At 41.8% G+C, this 16282-nt stretch overlaps 1 protein-coding gene across 4 annotated transcripts in view; it reads right to left on the reverse strand.

Annotated features, from left to right (window-relative positions):
- Positions 1 to 16282, reverse strand: part of RABGAP1 (RAB GTPase activating protein 1) — a 151186-nt gene that overhangs the window by 16990 nt on the left and 117914 nt on the right. For all 4 annotated transcript variants that reach the window (XM_082621322.1, XM_082621325.1, XM_082621324.1 and 1 more), the window contains 4 exons: positions 14447 to 14572; positions 13706 to 13849; positions 11504 to 11545; positions 11115 to 11243 (listed from right to left, as the gene is read on the reverse strand). In XM_082621322.1, the coding sequence (XP_082477448.1) occupies positions 11115 to 11243; positions 11504 to 11545; positions 13706 to 13849; positions 14447 to 14572 (441 nt within the window). The remainder of the gene's footprint in view (positions 1 to 11114; positions 11244 to 11503; positions 11546 to 13705; positions 13850 to 14446; positions 14573 to 16282) is intronic.

Below are 16282 nucleotides of genomic sequence, written 5' to 3' on the forward strand. Positions count from 1 at the left end.
GCAGGTTCAGGATCTGAGCGCAGGCCATGAGGCGTCATCCAAAGGTCAAGCTCTAGCTACCTCACTGTCCTACCATCTACCACTTTCCTTTCAACTAGCACCTTCTGCGCTGCCTGTAAACAGGCACAATTCTCCCTGCCCTTAAACACACAGTTCTGCTGAGCGTTCTATTTAGCTGCTCTTCCATCCCATTAAACTACTGTCCTCTTTCTCTCAAGCTTTTTCTTACCCATCACTACAAACTACTACACTGCTGACTCACAAATCTGACTTTTAGCCCCCAGTTCCTAGGAATCACAGAGTTAGTCTAGTCCAACTTCCTTAGTTTACAGAATAAAATACTGAGCCGTAGAAATGGGACGGGACAGGCCCAAGTTTTCGGCAGGTGATGTCAGCATCTCCAATCCCTGCTCCATTCTTCCCTTTCTGTCTTACGCGAGCTGCCTGGTGTTCCTCTCCAACTGATTCTGTGGACACCCGGCCCCGTTGCGCTGTTTACAGGCCTGCCTCAATCAGAGTTTACTTCTGGAGTTTGGCTGCTGCCCGAGGGGAGGCAGCTAGGAGCCGTGCAGCACTATGCCCTGGCTGCAGTCTATAGAAAGATGCCCACTAAACACCTGGGGTGAGGCCACAAGCTGGAAACTGACATCCCTAAACCTAGATCTTCTGTGGTTTAAGGCCAATGCTGGGGTGAATATTTATCGTGCGTGTAAGTGATTCACAAAGAAAGCACCTAAACAGAACAACTGTGTGATCAGTAAATTTATAAACAATCCTAACAGGTCAACAGCAGAGGAACAGAAACTAAATGAGGCTTGTGGGCAGCAAACATTTCCTCCCAGTACTCTCCGCTGTCAGTCTGTGTAAATGACAAGGGAGAGCAGGGATACAAGGCTCCCCTCGTGCTTTATAAAAAAGAGAACTGACACCAAATCCTTCAAAACATTCTCACAAATCTTCAGGATTCTTCAACTTATCATTCTCATGCTGGGGTAAGGAAGAATTAACATTTTTCTCATAAACATACATTTTAAAAGGCTAATTACAAAGTAATTTTTTCTACCTTTCATTATCCTTTATTATAAATGTCTCATTCTCAGAGCAAAAGGGCTGATTCTCCCTCACACTGTAACAGCAGTTAGTGTGTAATAAGTGCTCCAGACATGCCAGGCCCTTCACACATGTCATCTCATTGGGTTCTTACAGTTCTGTGATAGGATATGGGCATTTCTTTATGTGTTTCCTATGCTTCCACATTTTCTACACTGAGCATGAATTACATTTATAATTATGCTAACAAAGTGAACGCTGTTTAAAAATAATTCTCATACTCTGGGCTTCTCTGAGACAAAGCTCTGCTCACTTCTCTATGCAGAGCTTGCTGGTCCAGAGTTCTGACTTCTTTCCCAGCTGAGACTTGCCTTCCCAATTCTCAGCCTCACTTCTCGGTCTCTCTCTTCTTCCCTCTTTCCCTTGAATGCCTTACCCCACCCCCTCCAACCCCATTACAAACAAAAAATAAACAAATATAACACTGCTTATAATGGGTTCATAGCTGATCCTGACTTCCGGAGCATGTGGCTGCATACCAGAGTCAACTAGCTCAGGTTGCCTCTGAGGCGGAGACGCTGTGAAAAAGACTGATGCCTGAATGAGGAACGAGAGGTTCAGCAGCAAAAGCATCAATTCAAGTGTCCTTATGAGGCTGCACCCAGGAAAGACCAGCACCCCTCAGCCGGCCTGTCCCATTTATCAGTGCCTTCTCCAGGTCAGAACTGTGTCACTCACTGTTGTCCCCTGCGCATGCACAGAGAGCGCCCAGAAATGCTTGCTAAATTAATGAGAAGGGAACCCACACCACCACCACCCAACCCGCTCCTTTGCATCAACCTGTCTTCTAAATGGAAATGGCAACCAAAGTGAACGTACACTCCAAGCCTGGTCCCTCTGCCTGTGCAAACCTGTGCCTGGATCACTCCTCTTCACCTTTCAGATCAGAGCTCCACATCACTTTTTTTTGGGGGGGGGGTGCTGCATTGGGTCTTCGTTGCTTGCTCCTGGCGGGCTTTCTCTAGTTGCGGTGAGTGGCGGCTGCTCTTCATTGTGGTGCGCAGGCTTCTCATTGCGGTGGCTTCTCTTGTTGTGGACCACGGGCTCTAGGTGCGCAGGCTTCAGTAGTCGTGGCATGTGGGCTTCAGGAGTTGTGGCTCGCGGGCTCTAAAGCGCAGGCTCAGTAGTTGTGGCTCATGGGCTTAGTTGCTCCGCGGCATGTGGGATCTTCCCCGACCAGGAATCAAACCTGTATCTCCTGCATTGGCAGGCGGATTCTTAACCACTGCGTCACCAGGGAAGTCCCTCCACATCACTTCTTTAGTGAACCCTTCCCTGACACCCTCTTCCCCCTATCAGGCTTGGTCTTTCATTATATATTCTCATAGCGTCAAGCCAAATCCTCCATGGCACCTGTCCAAGTTCACAATTATTTATTTATGTGCTTACTTGATTATCTGTCTTCCCACTAGGAAACAGGCCACGTCTGTTTTGCTTACCACCATACCTCTAGCGCCCAACTCCATGCTTGGAACATAATCGCAACAGTCAGCTGTTGAACAAATCAAAGTCAAAGGCCTTCCTTTTAACCCAATAAGGATGCAAGCAGGGACTTTATTTATCCAATAATTGAGCCCCACTATGTGCAGTGTTCTTTGCTAAGCATTAATGATACGAAGATGTACACAGGTCAGGATGTGCAAACTCCACAAGGGCAGGAACTCTTTATGCACTGTGAAATTCCTAATGCCTGGCACACAGTAAGCATGAAAATACTTAATGAAGAGACACAGTCCCCACAGTTCATTTTGTCTGTCTCTTACTTCTACCACTAAAATTTTAACTGAATTCAAGAAGAAGAGAAGCTATGGAATCAGCCTCAGATCTCTGAATCACACCCGCTGTTGGCTGACTCCTATCAGAAGGCTGTGGAAATCACGGCTTCACACACAGAGGTATTTTTGCCTTCAAAGACGATTAAATTTGAAATCTGTTCTGTTTAAATATACTTTCAAGGAGGAAAAAATTCTAATAATTTCCTGGGTTAAGGCTGAGTTTGTAGTTTAGGTAAAAACAATTTTATACCTCATTGCAATTAGTACAAGGTTCTTAACACTGTTAGAGACAGTACCACTTTGAATGTCCCCCGAGAGCCACGGTTCCCACAAAAAAAGCACAGAAGCTAACCCCCACCCCACCCCCAGCAATAAAACATTCTACACACCATTTCAGAAGGCTCATGGGCTCCCTGAGGCCCATCCATAGTCCCAGGTTAAGAAACCCTGAATTAGAGAGAAGGTGGAGACTTGGAACATGCCAGTTTGATATTTTGGCAGAAGTAACAATTAGTCTAAAACACCTTTCCTTTGGTCACTCACTTGTCATTAATCTGTCACAGGAATTGGATAAGGTTCTCTCTTAAAACATGTGCTACTTGCCCTGGGAAAGCTGGCCCCTGATCAGGCCCTGGAACAGGCAGGGATGTCGTGGCCCACACTGATGGAGAAAGAATGAGAGTGGCTGTTGACCTTGGTGGGAGTAAGGTAGTACCGTCGGCCAGTAAGAGCCTGGACAGACCAAGGCTTGAGTCCTGGCTCTGCGGATGACTTACTGTGTGACTGAGGGCAAGCTGCCTTATCTCAGCCTCAGGGTCCTCATCTGTGAAAATCCCAACAGTCCTTATGAGAACTACTGTTATGAGGATCACATGATATAAAACACATAAAGAGCTAAGAAGAGTACCTGGCTGGCACACAGTGAAGTCTTTTTAATAAAGGGTGGCTGTAACATTATTATCTGCTTTCCTTCTCTGAACATGTGCTGCAAACAATGAGCCATTTAAACAAAGTCCATTTAACACAGAAGAGTAGGAAACAGGCTGCTGATAGGAAATATTAGGAGCTGATTCTGAAGTTTGGTTTAAAGTCCCTGCAAGGGGCTTCCCTGGTGGAGCAGTGGTTAAGAATCCGCCTGTCAATGCAGGGGACACGGGTTCAATCCCTGGTCCGGGAAGATCCCACATGCCGCAGAGCAACTAAGCCCGTGTGCCACAACTACTGAGCCTGTGCTCTAGAGCCCACGAGCCACAACTACTGAGCCCACGAGCCACAACTACTGAAGCCTGCGTGCCTAGATCCTGTGCTCCGCAACAAGAGAAGCCACCGCAGTGAGAAGCCCGCGCACCGTGACAAAGAGTAGCCCCCTCTTGCCGCAACTAGAGAAAGCCCGCGTGCAGCAACGAAGACCCAATGCGGCCAAAAATAAATAAATAAATTAATTTTAAAAATAAATAAAAAATAAATAAAGTTCCTGCAAAATCCCTGAATCCCTGCTGGGCTGGACTCACAGAAAGTCCAGTGCAGGTGGGAGGTTGAATGTTAGTAGCTCTGCGTGGCAGGGTTGGAGTTATGCTGTGTGGGTGAGTGTGTGGGTAGGAAGAGGCCTGGTACATTAAGGAGATCCTGACCCCAAAGTCCTCGTTGCTAAATAAAGAAATCTGACACAAGTCCATGGTTCTTTTTCAGTTAGTGATTACAAGAACCTGAGATTTACATAAAAGTTTCAAGATAACAAGCTACCTCTACATCTACTATTTTCTTTAATCATCAAAACGACTTTCTGAGATGCATACAGCAGGGATCATCACCCTCACTGTACTGGGGAACTGAGACCTAGATAGGTAAAGTGACTTGTCTAAAGTAAAGGACCCAGACTGTTCAGTGGCAATGCCAGCACAAGAATGCAAGTCTGGGGCGATTCTTGTTTTTTACCCATCTCTGTAGCATGCCCAGTACTGAGCACAGTATATTCTTGGCATAGAAGGCAATCTACAAATGCTTGTTGACTTGAACTGACTTAAGGAAAGCAGATACCTGGGCAGAGGATATCAAAACAGGGTGGGCCAAAAGAGCACTGGTGTGTGAAGGATGATGATAATATCATCAGAAGAGCAGCCACTACTTTAAAGGCATCGTCTTCTTTCTCTCTCTACAACGCTGCTGTGCTAACCTACCTTAGGTCACAAAGCAGAGGCGGAGCCAGCATGAGAGCCAAGGTCTGTGGGAGTCCAAGGCCTGCACTTACAGCCACTTGAAACAAATCAACATTCTATCTGATTTCTCAGCCTTTTTATTTAATTTATTCAAACAGTTCAGGCTCACACTCCCTCAAAGATTACTAAATAGAATTAGGCATCCTTGTTCTACCATCAGAGTATTTTTCTAAAATGCAAGAAGCAAATTATTAGCAGAGGACTCAAATGCAGATAAGGACCAAGGGAGAGGAACTTATTAAAATAAAACAAGAAGGTAGTGACCACTGCTACCCTTGCAACAACCAGCAAACTTTAGGGTTCAATGCAGAGGACGAGAGTACCCACTCAGAAGCTTCCTCATGAAATCCAATTCTAAACGGTAGGAACAAGGAAAGACATCTTGTAAAACTAGCCGGGTCTAGTTATAAGGAAAATGGAACTCAACTACAGTGTACAAAAGGTAAGTTTCAACACTGACACAGAGACTGAGTTACCCATCATTATATGACAAATATCACCAAAAGTGGACCAATGGAAGTAGCTCTTGTCCCATTCATTCAATCCCTCAGGTACAGTAAAGCACAATGATGATAAGCATTGACTTTAGAGTCTGAAATTCCTGGGATCTAATCTCAACTCCATCCCTTGCTAACTTTGTGCCCTTTGGGAGTTTTCTTCAATTCTCTAACCTTCAGTACACACATCCATAAAATGACCTCATACAGTCACTCTAAGGATTAATTCACTATGTGTAGACACTATACAAGCTTCCGTGAACATATCAAGAAAAAAGACTGATGAAGTCACTACAAACACAGAAGTTAAAACCCAAACCCACACTAACTACACAAATGATTTGAGCGGAGAATGAAGTTCAAACTAGTGCTGCTTTTAAGCTCGTGAATAAAAACATGCCCTGAGGGCAAATATCCCCAAATGCCAGAGTTTTCTGTTTCTCCAAATAGCAAATGGTTAGGATTACATTAATTGACAGATATTACTATTTGGTCTTTGTAATAATATCTTTTCTTACAGGTAGTTTGAAGCCTAGCACATTCGCTTTATGTTTGACATAACAAATTCCAATGAAGCCATGGTTCAGAAATTCCATTTCACATCAGGCAGGATTCTACAGCCAAAGGGTCAAGTCTTTAGATTTGATCTAAGAAACCCACTGAGCCATCTCTTTTAGCATAGTTCCTGATTCTTCTAAACCAGCCTCACGTATCAGACTTGTTCTCAAAATTCCTGTATACACACACAAAGAAACAGTTGCTCTCACATATTTCTTGAGTCAAAAACTTAAAAGACCTAATTTTTTTTTTTCCCATTTCCCCCACTAAAGATGGCGCATGGCACAGTTATGGGTATGAAAGGGCTGTGGAGCTCCTAGGACCATTCCCTATCTCCTGAACAATCTATTTAAAGTGAAATTCCTTTTAGATCTTATATCACAAGTGGAAACAACTTTTCCATCTCAGGTCACTGACCCACGGAGGGAGAGAAATTCAATAGACGGCTAAATGAGTTTTGATGTATGTTGTTAAATTTTAGATTAAGAGCAGGGGTCTAAAACTCTGTAAGAAATAAAAAAATTCAGTCCCATAATAAATTAAGGAGAAGAAGGAGAGAAGTAAAAGGGCAGAAAAGAGAGAGAGGAAAAAAAGGAGAGGCAAGTAAAGACAGATACTGGGAGAGATTGATGGAGAAAAGGAAGACGCAGGCACCGAGAGGACAGTGGACCTTTCTGGGCAACAGACCCACCTTGTGGCCATTGCAGATACTGCCGCACCAAACTTGGTTCCCGCCGCCTTCTGAAATAAGAGGCCATGCAACGGGGTGGAAAGCCTTGGGAGCACGCAGTCAGAAGGCCTGAGTTCCAACAGGGCTTTTGTCACTGCCCAGTCAGTATCAGCCGGGCAAGTCACTTGGCTTCTATAAGCCTCAGTTTCCATACTTGATTTGCCCTTTGCACCTCACAGGGTACTGTGAGGAACAAATGAGATTCTTTTTTTTTTTTTTTTTAAGAAGATGTTGGGGGTAGGAGTTTATTAATTTATTTCTTTATTTTGGCTGTGTTGAGTCTTCGTTTCTGTGTGAGGGCTTTCTCTAGTTGTGGCAAGCGGGGGCCACTCTTCATCACGGTGCGCGGGCCTCTCACTATCGTGGCCTTTCCCGTTGCAGAGCACAGGCTCCAGACGCGCAGGCTCAATAGTTGTGGCTCACGGGCCCAGCCGCTCCGCGGCACGTGGGATCCTCCCTGACCAGGGCTCAAACCCGTGTCCCCTGCATCGGCAGGCAGACTCCCAACCACTGAGCCACCAGGGAAGCCCATGAGATTCTTATAAAATCTGTACAAATACTGGAAATTACAACACCGTAACTGCTAAAACACAACAAGAGACAACAACAAGAATAGGTATCTGTTTCCTGGACTGGCATGAGAGGTAAAGCATTCCCTATTCCCACCTTAAGTAGGAAGTACAACTCAGAAAACTGAGTCACAAAAAAAAAAAACAACACTTTTTTTTTAAATTAAAAAATAACGGAATGGGATTGAATGAGTTACAAGGCCAGTGTTCCTTTCTAAATTCTACACTAAGAAATTCAAAAGCTAGTTTCCAGAGCATTCACCTAGCAGGAATCCCCTTTTCCATGGCTAGAGGGTCTCCAAACAACCAGAAGATCCTATGCACTCTCTGTGCTGACTGAGGCCCTCCTCCATCATGCAGTCTACATAATGCAGGGCTCATAACTGAGCTTGCCAATGATTTCTCTTATTTTTGAGCTGACAAATTATCACTGTGACTGAAGTCCTTTGCCAATAATTGGCTCAACTATTGCCTATATCTCCTTTAATATTTTTTGGTATTAAGTATAGCTGCCAGAGTGAAACTAATCATCACTAACTAAACTGTACACACCATATCCCACCTTTTAGCAGAAAAAGCTCACTCTCTCATGTCCTGGTGAATCTGTAGGCTTTCCATGATGAGTCAATTTCAAGAAAAATTACTATTTTTCTCACCTGAAACCATGTGCAAGTAGGGGAAATCATCCAAAGTGTACCCTAGCCATGCAGGGCTCTCCAACACCAAAAGGAATTACGTATCTAAGCAAATAATAACGTGTGCTGTGCGGCCTTGTCTACCTTAATTCTTTGGAAGCACAGGCAAGGAAAAAGACATTAGACACCTCCCATCTGGACTTTGGAAATAAAGAATCCATTTATTATTAAAGTGTTTCAAGCTAATGAAAACCCAAAAGGCAAACCTTCAGCTAGAAGCTATTTTTAAGCCTTGCCCAAATCCATGTTAACTCTTCTTTGTAAAACACTTGGAAGAAGCTCAACAGAATATTCATTTATTCACTCATTCAACCAATATTTACATGTCAGATCCTGTTCTTGTGCTGGGAATTCAGCAATAAACAAAAGAGATAAAGTCCCCTCTGTCTCAGGCTTAATTCCAGCATGGGGACAGGGGGCATGCAGATAATAATCAAACATATAAAATAATGTTAAGTATCAATAAATGACATGAAGAAAATATGACAGGATAAAGGAGACAGGGTGTAAGAGTTGGGGGGGGAGCTGCTACTTTAGACACTGTAATCAGAGAAGTCCTCTCTGATGACATGATCATTGAGCCTAAGACTGAATGAGGTGAGGGTGAAGCCATGTGGACATCAAGGAGAACAACATTACAGGCAGAGAGACCAGCCAGTACAAAGGCCTGAGGAGGGAACATGCTCAGTATGTTTGAGAACAGCAAGGAGGCCAGGGTGTCTGAAGTGGAAAGTCTAAGGGGGAAAAGTAGTAGTAGCTGAAATCACACTGTCAGAGGTGAGATGGTGCCAGGCCTTGCAGGCCAAGGCAAGAACCTGAGTTTTATTCTCAGATAAGAAGCCATTAGAGTTTTAAGCAAGGGAGAGATGAGATCAAAAAGAGTCTGGGAGGGGCTTCCCTGGTTGCTCAGTGGTTGAGAATCTGCCTGCCAATGCAGGGGACACGGGTTCAAGCCCTGGTCTGGGAAGATCCCACATGCCGCGGAGTAACTAGGCCCGTGAGCCACAACTACTGAGCCTGCGCATCTGGAGCCTGTGCTCCGCAACAGGAAAGGCCACGATAGTGAGAGGCCCACACACCGCGATGAAGAGTGGTCCCCGCTCGCCACAACTAGAGAAAGCCCTCGCACAGAAACAAAACCCAACACAGCCAAAAACAAACAAATAAATAAATAAATAAGCTTTCATTAAAAAAAAAAAAAAAAAAAAAAAGAGTCTGGGAGGAAACCACTGTGGAAACAGAAGGACCAAGGAATAGACTGCAATATTCCAGAAGAGAAGTGATGAGATGGTTAGACTTGGGCATTGGTGATGAAAGGGTTGAGAAGTGATCAGATTCAGGATATATTTTGATGATAGAGCTTGGATGTGGAATATGAAGATGTTAAGTGTGAAAGAAAGAACAGAAGAGGATGGTATCAAGTTTTCAGGCCTGAGCAATGAGGTCCCACAAACTGGAGATGGGGACACTGGGGAAGAAGCAGGTTTTGGAGAGGAAGAAATCATAAGTAAGAGTCAGCATCCTCCTGTATGCTAAACCAGGTTGGGATAGAAAGAGCAACTCCAAGAAGCTCAGAGCTCATTTGGCTGTGTGCTGTGCGCAAACCCATCACTGGTGTAAATGTTACTGAAAAGAGTTTGTATCTGCTTGAAAAACCAGGGAGGAAATAATCATAGTAGTAGCCATTATTTCTTAAACCCTTACTAATTATCAGGCACTAAGGTAAGCACTGTACATATACTATAGTTAATCCTCACACGTAAAAACACTTAATCACAGTACCTAGCACATGGTAAAATATCATTAAATGTTATCCATAATACTTGTGAAGGATGTAACATTTTACATTGAATGATAACTTTAATGATTATTTTAATTTCTAGAAGTTCTATTTCCTTCCCCCCCACCAAATCACCCATTCACTTTATATCATGATTCCTATTATTTCTCAGACTAATATGTAGTTTTTGTATTCCTGCTTTTACAAACAGGGTAGCCATTCCAAAGTCCTAACTTTATGCAGAGATTTCAGTTTCATTTTGGGGCCTCCAGAAGGCCCCAAATCATGTCTTGTCTTCGTGAGTAGTAAAATCCTAATACCTACCTATGGTTCTATATTCCCTTGGAATGCTCTTTTATTATCCCACACAATACATTGAGCCACTTTGTTTAAGGCACCTGGGTATTTCTCTTTTTTCTTTCAAGTTCATCCAGGTATTTAAACATTTCTTGGATTATACTTTATTTAGCATCTCCAAATGTTTAAAGAAGAGTAGCCTGAGTTAGCTCAGTCTGACATATAACCAGAGCCAGAAATCCAATATTACTTTACAGATGAGGAAATTGTGCATTAAATAGGTGAAATAACTTTGAATTCAGATCTGATTCCCATTCAGTAGATAGTGAAGCTTCTCTCCTACCACATCTGCCCCTGACACACTGATCACAATTCTACCCTCTGGAGACACACTGAGTAAATATGACAGTCAGTCTTTTATGCACCCTAGAAGCATCTCAATACAGCTATTTATTCTGTCTCCCATTTGCCTCCACCTCTCAAATTCCAAACTAAACTCCCTCAATTACTTTTTCTTCTTTAAAAACAAAACTTTTATAACATGAACACAAGGAGATTCTTCTTTTTTTTTAACCTTAAAAAATGATACAAATCATAAATGCTTCACTGGAAGTGATAAATAGTGAATAAGTTTCCTTCATGTATTATTACTTTCATTTTAGGGAATTTCTGACCATAACAACAAATACTGAAAGTTAAAGGACAGCACAGTAGAAATCATGAAACCTGAGATTTAATTCATAGGCTGTAATATGTATGAAAATATTTAGAAAATTATACAATACAAAAGAAAACATTATTATTAATGTACTATAAATGTTGACAATTTGATCAGGAAGAGTAAGACGTTAACAAAGGAATCTAAATTAACGCAAAAATGATTTTACCTTCATGTTGCAAGCTAATTCCATCAATTTTTTTGCATTTTCTTCTGAGCGATATCTCTTAGGAAGCTGAACCCTGAAGAACTTCAGCGCACCTTCAAAGTCTGTCAATAGCAAGTCATCTTTGGAAGTCTTGAAGAAAGAAGAAAATACAACCATGTACAGAAAAAATTTTCTGCTATGAAGGTGCCCAAGAAGGATTTTATAATCCCAGCACCTTTATAATCCCCAGAAGATACTTTGTAGCCTTTGCAGAGCTCCTTGCACATACCCACTGTCAAGGACAATGCTAGAGCAGAGAGGCTGTTCAGAATGAGACTAAGACCAAGATATTGCAGGTGCCGAACAAGGAACACCAGATAACCCAGCTTACAAATAAATGTGCACTGTACCTTCAATAATCCAAGGGCGACATTAAAAATAACACTTATTCCCTAAAAGAAAACACAGAAAACATTTTCAGTGTTTATATATGGATTATTAAAAGCTGTTTGTCTTCAGAATACCCCACAATTTTTAGACAAATTGTAAAAACTTAAGAAATGAATCCCGAAAATATCTTGGGGAAAAAAATTACAGGGCAACCACTGAAAAACCACTTAAGGTAGACCCAGTCTCCCATTTTTTTGAGAGAAGAGCTTTTCTAGAGCTATTCTCGCAATTCAAGAATGCTTTTCAAAGTATTCTATGCTTCCGAACTAAAACATTAGAGTCATAAAATTGTGATCTCTCAGGAAATAACTCCTGGTGGCTCTTCCTGTACTCTACACTGCTCACTCCAAGTACAACAATCACTCTGTCCATGAGCCCTATGTCCCAGAACTGAATCTGCTCAGGGTTCCCTCTAATCTGCCTTTCTTAATCTAATCATTCTAGGAGTAGTGGGGCAAAGGACAGCTCAGGGGAGGCCCTAAAATCTGCTGACAGTGTTAAACTTTTAAAGTTTCTGGGCCTCAAGTTCCATAACAAATAGTCTCCCAATGGTTTTCTGAACTAATTAGTTGAAAAGTTTATGTAGGTTACTTAGCATGCCACCAGGCCCACAGTAACTACTTAACTAATGGTTGTTTATAATAGTGAAAAACTAGACAAAGGTTTGAAATTAGGAATTGGTTACATAAATTATGATATATCCAAAGAATGGGATACTTGGGATTAATTAAGAATAATGGGGCTTCCCTGGTGGCGCAGTGGTTGAGAATCTGCCTGCTAATGCAAGGGCCACGGGTTCGTGCCCTGGTCTGGGAGGATCCCACATGCCATGGAGCAACTAGGCCCGTGAGCCACAACTACTGAGCCTGCGCGTCTGGAGCCTGTGCTCCGCAACAAGAGAGGCCGCGATAGTGAGAGGCGCGCGCACTGCGATGAAGAGTGGCCCCCGCTTGCCACAACTAGAGAAAGCCCTGGCACAGAAACAAAGACCCAACACAGCAAAAATAAAATAAATTAATTAATAAACTCCTACCCCCAACATCTTCTTTGGAAAAAAAAAGAATAATGGTATATCTGAAATGCTGTTTCTTATAATGTTTCAAGCTAGATAGAAGATACAAATTTCTTAATGGATTTTTATATGTTTTGAATATGGGGTAATTAAAAATAAGGATGGTATACATGTGGAGGTGGTCTGTCTACAGATAGTCAAGTATATGAGATAAAAAGAGGTTACCAGATAGCATATAAAGCATAATCGTATTTTTATGTATTTTTATATACATATAAAACCATAATATACATTATTACATAATATTCCATATGAAAAAAACTGTTCCATGTAGAAATTACACATACACATATATGAAAAGGCAGAAAGAATATACACCAAAATGTTAAAAGTAGTTTCCCTCTAGACCGGGATTAGAAGTATTTTGAAATCTTTTTGCTTATACTTTCTATAGTTTCTATAACATATATTATTTTTGAAATTAGTTTTTTCTTCTTAGGCACACACACACCCTAAAACCCAAAACTAAGCTGAGGCAAAGATTGTTATTTACTATAATATCTATTTTCTATCAGTAATAGACCCCCAAGTTTTAGCAAATTCCTAGTCAGCTTAAATAAAAAAAAAAAACTCCCCTTAGAAGCTAGGTATGGTCATGTACCTAACTTCTGGCCAATAAGAGGTTAAGAAGAAATGCAGGTGGAAATTCCAGGGAATGTCTTTTAAAAGAGGAGATGCAACCTCCCCAAACCCCTAAACCTCCTAGCTTAAATACAGAGACAGTGGCTGGAGCTTAATCAGCCATACGGAACAGAGTTGCACTCTGAGGAAGGTAGGTTACTGCCAACCTTCTGATCTCTTTTACATGGGAAAGAAAAATAAACCTCTACTTTATTTAGTCACTGTTATTTTGGATTTCTTCAATGCAGCCAAACCTAACTAATACAAATGTGTTTTTTTTTTTTTTTTTAGCAGAGAGCACCTTTGACAAAACATGATTATTAGCATCAGCCCCAGGAAGAGTAACGTAAACCTGGATTTTCCAGCAATGAAATAAAACAACTGAGAAGAACAAATTCTGTTTTAACAGAGCTGACACAGGAAGGACACTACAAACAAAAGCCAAAGTGCTGTGGTCTCTGATACGTACCTCACATAAAAGCAGGTCGATGATATGGAAGACCATGTAGAGAGGGAATTTTGCAGTGAAGAGCGTAAGAAACCACTGGGAGGCATACATGTGTGCTTCAAGGCTTATATCCAGGAAGTGGTTGTACAAGTCAGGAATGTATTCCTGAAATAGCAAACTAATTAGTCTTGGGCACATATGCAGCTGTTTAACTCTCTCTCAGGAGGGTCATAAATCTGCCAGAAATAGGCCCAAAGAGTCACATATTTGTGTTTTTCTAAAAACTGCCAAAGTGCTGAGAAGAACACTTATCATCTGGTATTAAACTGGCACTCGGCTCTCGTTTCCAGTCCACAAAGTAGCTCTAAAGAGGAATGCCCAAATGGTGACAAATATTTGGAAGGACAGTTTTTCTTTCCAAGTTATGAAATGTTTGGGAAGGTTTGTTTCACTTTTGTTATAAGATTCCTAACCAGTCAGCTTGGTGAATATTTCTTGACTGAGTTTGCTGTGTTAAAGGCTCCTACAGTCATCTGATCTTTTGGGTGTTTATGAGATTGAAAACCTGGCTCACACCCATCGGGTTAACACCTTATTAATCTTGGCATCATTGTTACATAGAGAGAAATGAAAAACCTAAAACCTGTCCTTAACCCTGGAGGGCTAGAAATCGCCCCCTGCTCCTTGGCACCATTTCATCAATCCCGCTCTTCCCAGTCCTGCATTCCTACTGGCAAATGCAAAGCTGGATTCTCTACTTACCTGCATGAGGCGCTCCAACTGGTAAAATTTGCAATGTAAATCTTCAAAGTTTTGCTTGAAAAGTTCCCTGAGACCATAGTCAAACATGATCTTGACCAGAACACTGAATGCCTGTTCCTCAGGCATCTGTAACAGACAGGCAAAGAGGGAAGGGGTGGGGGATCAAAAACATATACAGAAGTTTCCTCAGTCTATTAAATTCATCCTTCAACTCTATCTGAATACTAGGAAATTTAGTGATCTGCAGTAACTCAGATCTCAGCTGTGTTTTATAACATTCATTCATTCAACCAAGAAATATTGAACAATGCCTACTCTATGTCAGACACTGTGCCTGTTCTTGAGGAGCCTCTCATACAACCAGTATACAAGAGCTGTAAAATGCCTTAGCTAGAAAGACCAGTGGGAACACAAGAACAAGAAAGCCTGGGTCTTCCTGAGGGAGCCAGGAACAGGCTTCGTAGGGAGGGCAGGATTTAAACTGAGTAGGAACAGGCCTATACTCAAGTGTATGTTTCATCTTTCCCAAATCATAAGACCTTTGTTAAATCATTTTACCTCCTTAACTGTTATTTCATTTTAGTAAAAATGTTCTTCTTCCTCACTGTTGCTAAAAACATGGTTAGTTACAGAAGAACTTTATGTATTCTAAGGTTTGAAGGAATGTTTAAAGTATTACAGTAACGCCTGCAGTAATACTTAAAATAGTACAAAACCCTCCTTTACTTCACTTCTATTTACAGATGTTACTCACTTATACATCTTCCACAGCTTTATGGAAAAATATCTCCCTGAGAACCGGGAAAAATGTCTAGTTTTCAAAATAGAAAAAGAGCACTGGAAATATTATTTAAGGCATGACGTGATGTAGCAAGCCTTCCAAATGTCAAGAAGGTGGGTGGGCTTCTGTCGAACAAGATGATGGAGGTGGGCTGAGCAAAGAAATAACTGGGAATAAAGCAGAGCTAAAGAGCAAATCAGACTAAGTAATAAAAGAGAAAAGGATAGAAAATTATTGTTGGAAAGGTAAGGGCATTTGGAGCAAAGGACCAGACCTTTGAGGTCTTTACCATGGAAGGCAACTTCACTCTTCCACTCACTGAGGGAGAGACTTGGTCTGCCCAGAGCGGCATTTCTGATGTTAGGCAGCACACCTGCCCTTACTCTGAAACAAGCACTTATTTTAACACGATGGCAAGCAGCATAGAGTTCAAACCAAGACACTGGGGACTTCATCGGGAAACTCATTTTAAAAGGGTTGTGACACTTAAATGGGGATAAATGTCCTGGCACGCAAGTTGAGAACAAAGACGAACCACGCAGACTTGTGAGACTCTGAGATATAAAGTCTGATTAAAACAGCAGAACAAAAACTTAAAACTTGACTTCTTGAGGATGTGTTAATTAGCTTGTGAGAATCATTTCACAATGTATAGTATATCAAATCATCACATTATACACCTTATATATATATACACACACAATTTTCGTCAATTATGATGTAAACAAAGCTGGGGGAAAAAAACTTGACTTCTTTATCAATGTCATAGCTTTATCACATTTTTGCATGCCTACCAATACCAACAAGCTAGGCTCACAGTAAGAAGATGCAGAGTCGTTTTGTTTTACTTGTATTACAACCTACACGAAATGGCTTAAACCTCTTCAAAAGCTTCCTTTTCTTAGAGAAACAAAATCTAGACTGCGTGGCCTGGTCTCCAGAGCCCTCCTTCAAGCTAGTCTTGTTGACTCTCCGGCTCCCTCCCCCTAGTCCCCATGGCTCCTGACGCTCCTGTCACACTGCCCTTCTTTCAGTTCCTTCCAGATGCCAAGTCT

This window comes from Mesoplodon mirus (genome assembly GCF_964341445.2).
Source record: "Mesoplodon mirus genome assembly, chromosome: 1".
Taxonomy (NCBI): domain Eukaryota; kingdom Metazoa; phylum Chordata; class Mammalia; order Artiodactyla; family Ziphiidae; genus Mesoplodon; species Mesoplodon mirus.